Source organism: Cyprinodon variegatus, unplaced genomic scaffold (assembly GCF_000732505.1).
Source record: "Cyprinodon variegatus isolate N-32 unplaced genomic scaffold, C_variegatus-1.0 Scaffold578, whole genome shotgun sequence".
NCBI lineage: Eukaryota > Metazoa > Chordata > Actinopteri > Cyprinodontiformes > Cyprinodontidae > Cyprinodon > Cyprinodon variegatus.
The window spans coordinates 550,529-553,633 of record NW_015151031.1 but is presented as its reverse complement, the minus strand read 5'-3'; the positions used below and the strand labels follow the sequence as shown (position 1 = coordinate 553,633).

Below are 3,105 nucleotides of genomic sequence, written 5' to 3'. Positions count from 1 at the left end.
GGGAGGAGGTGGCTAAGCGACAGGTGGGACTTAGCGGGGGCCCGAGCAGCACCGCAGCGGAGGCAGGATTGAGGAGCAGCTGAAGGAACCAGCGTGAATCCAGGAGAGGGATCTCTTGTCCGACTTAGTGGGGGGCCTCAAGGGGAACGCCAGGGCAGAATCTGAGCAGCAGGGATTCAGTGACCAGTCCTCTGAGCAAGGAGAGAGGCTGATGAGCGATCCAGAGCTCAATGTACTGAGGGAGACAGGAGACGGGTTAGAATCAGGAATCCAAAACATCAGGTACAGAGATCTGTCGACAGGACAAAGGCCTAGGCATTCCACAACGGTTTAACCCTCTGGTGTCCTTCAGCTGACTGAACGCTCTTCTTAAGCTCAACCAAACCTTAACGAGCTGCAGGTGTGGGGCCACGCCCACTCGTCAGCAATAACCACCTGTGGAAGAGAGCAAGCAGAGCACCGATCCCTGAACCCTGACACATTGTATGTTTTTGAAAGCTGAAACCTGAGACCCCTCTGTCTAAGGTTGGTTTTTCTTAACATAAATGGCTTCCTTCACACCCCTTTCAAACCACCTGTCTTCTTTATCCAAAATGTGGGCGAGTGTCCTTTGTCCTTAAAGGGGAACGCCGTTTTTTTTTACATTTGGCCCCTTGATTTTACGTTATTACATCATGTTCTACTCACCCATTTGAGTTTTGTGTCAATTGGAGCCGTTCTGAAGATATTCCGTCATATCCAAGTAACATCTTCCTATGGGTAACGACTTGAAGGCACCAAGTAACAAGTCGTTGCCCATAGGAAGATGTAACTTGGATATAACCTAACTTCAGAATGGCTCCAAATGACACAAAACTCATATGGGTGAGTAGAACATGATGTAATAACGTAAAATCAAGGGGCCAAATAAAAAAAAATAAAATTTAAAAAATGGCGTTCCCCTTTAAGATGTAGGTGGACAGCAGAGTTTTGTCCCGAGGAGGTCACTCTTCTGCTTTGGGCAATGCGTCTGTGGAGAGGTTGTTTGGTTTCTCCAAATAAATGTCTGACATTGTAGTTTAGGTGGATATTAGCTTGGGATATTGTTATCCAAACTTCTGCAAAACTCTTTAATTATTGTCTTCTTCTTTCGTGATCTTCAACTAAAGTTGTAGTAGAAGCCTGACGGTAGAATAAAAAAACAGGAAGACACTCTTTACCATTTAGGGGATTTTTAATCGCAATTGGTTGGATTTTATTGTTTTTTAAGAGTAAATGAGTGAAGAGGGAGCAATAACAATGGAGTCGTTAAAGAGAACTAATTCTTTTGCTAGTTTGGAATTTGTTGTTTTAATGTCACAAAATGCAAGAAAAAAACTGTATTCAGTATTTATGAAAGCACTTATCAGTTAATTTTTAATTAATTTCCGGCCTCTATATTAAGAATTAAAGTATAGTAATAATGAAATACTCTGGATGAAATGTAAAGCACCAAAACCTGCATTCTGTTTCTCTTGTTTTCTAAGAACGTTCACATCCACATCGTGGACATGTCGAGCGCACGGCAGGTGTGGGCGTTTGCACAGAGCTTCTCTGAAAACAACCAGCTGCATGTGCTGGTAGGTGTCTGCAAATATTTGACATTCCCTTCCCAGAGTCGCCCCCAGAATCTTAGCTTTTATCCTTTTTCTGTGTGCTTTCTTTTAGATCAACAATGCAGGCTGCATGGTTAACCAGAGGGAGTTAACAGAGGAGGGACTGGAGAAGAACTTTGCCACCAACACGTTGGGTAGGTTAAAAAAAAAACCAATGCATTTTCAGGAATGTTAAGATAATATATTTAAAGCTCCTTTTTAATCTATCAGGTACCTACATCCTCACCACTGCTCTGATACCTGCACTGAAGAAGGTGGAAGATCCCAGAGTGGTGGGTTCAGTTTCAACGAGACAAACGTGAACAGAAGGAGCAACATTTAAAAAATGGATGCCGCTGTCTTCTTCTCAGATCACCGTGTCGTCAGGCGGCATGCTGACCCAGAAGCTCAACGTGTCTGACCTGCAGTTTGAGAAAGGCAGCTTCGACGGCACCATGGCTTACGCTCAGAATAAGGTACGACACGCTGACTTACATCAGCTGTACGAACAGATAGAGATCCAGATGTCAGAGGAAACCCTTTACCTGAGCGTTTCTTCCTGGGTTCCAGAGACAACAGGTGATCCTCACAGAGCGGTGGGCGTCTCAGCACAAAGAGATTCACTTCTCCTCAATGCACCCTGGCTGGGCCGACACACCAGGTAAACGCATCAGGGAGATCACATCCCCTGCTGCATAGATTTCTTATTTAAAACCTTTTTTTTAAGTTTGCATAAAACATTTTAGATCATTTGCACTTGCACTATAAAAAAATCTTTGTTTTAGTTTTTTAATATATCAGACATTCCTCAGTCTGCTTGTTACAGATGTTTTTATGTCTTCTCTTGCAGCTGTGCAGTCATCCATGCCTTCATTTCATGCCAAGATGCAGTCCAAGCTGAGGACGGAGGCCATGGGGGCAGACACGGTGGTGTGGCTCGCCGTATCAGCGGCTGCCATTAAGCAACCTAGTGGGCTGTTCTTTCAAGGTGAGAAACATCTTAGTAAATCAGTTATAGTTGATGCTGGTAAAGATTCTCAATCATCAAGGTCATAGTCATTTCTAAAAAAGTTAAAAAACTATCCACTGGACTTGGTTTCCAAGTTTGAATAAATTTAGCTTCTGATCCAGGAATCTTTTTCAATTCAAAATGTCAGATTTAGCGTTGAGTTTGAAGCTTTTCATAGTAGCCCAAAAACTTGTTTCGGCTTAGAAAACATGCAAACTGAACCAGAAGAACGGGTATGCCCCGTTTTGGGTTGTTTGTTAGCCTGCAAAATGGTCTGTGCCTCTGGGTATTGCAGGCTAACAAAGAACCCAAAACGAAATAGAGGCGTTTAAAGTTAAATGGTTATTATGACTCATGAGGAAGATAAAACATCCTTATTTAGAGCTCTTCTATCAATTTCTTCATTTTTCACCATTTTCAAATTCATTTATTTCTATATCATGTTATATATCTTAAGCCTCCCTGGTTAGGTCTATTCTGGGG

General features: G+C 42.6%; 1 protein-coding gene across 1 annotated transcript in view; it reads left to right on the top strand.

Moving 5' to 3' along the window:
* Positions 1-1,457: 1,457 nt before the first annotated feature.
* dhrs12 (dehydrogenase/reductase (SDR family) member 12) overlaps positions 1,458-3,105 on the top strand; it is a 2,996-nt gene continuing 1,348 nt past the window's right edge. The window contains exons 1-6 of the mRNA XM_015392205.1: positions 1,458-1,598; positions 1,687-1,768; positions 1,845-1,906; positions 1,985-2,089; positions 2,184-2,274; positions 2,464-2,601. Of these exons, the coding sequence (XP_015247691.1) occupies positions 1,530-1,598; positions 1,687-1,768; positions 1,845-1,906; positions 1,985-2,089; positions 2,184-2,274; positions 2,464-2,601 (547 nt within the window). The 5' untranslated portion in view covers positions 1,458-1,529. The remainder of the gene's footprint in view (positions 1,599-1,686; positions 1,769-1,844; positions 1,907-1,984; positions 2,090-2,183; positions 2,275-2,463; positions 2,602-3,105) is intronic.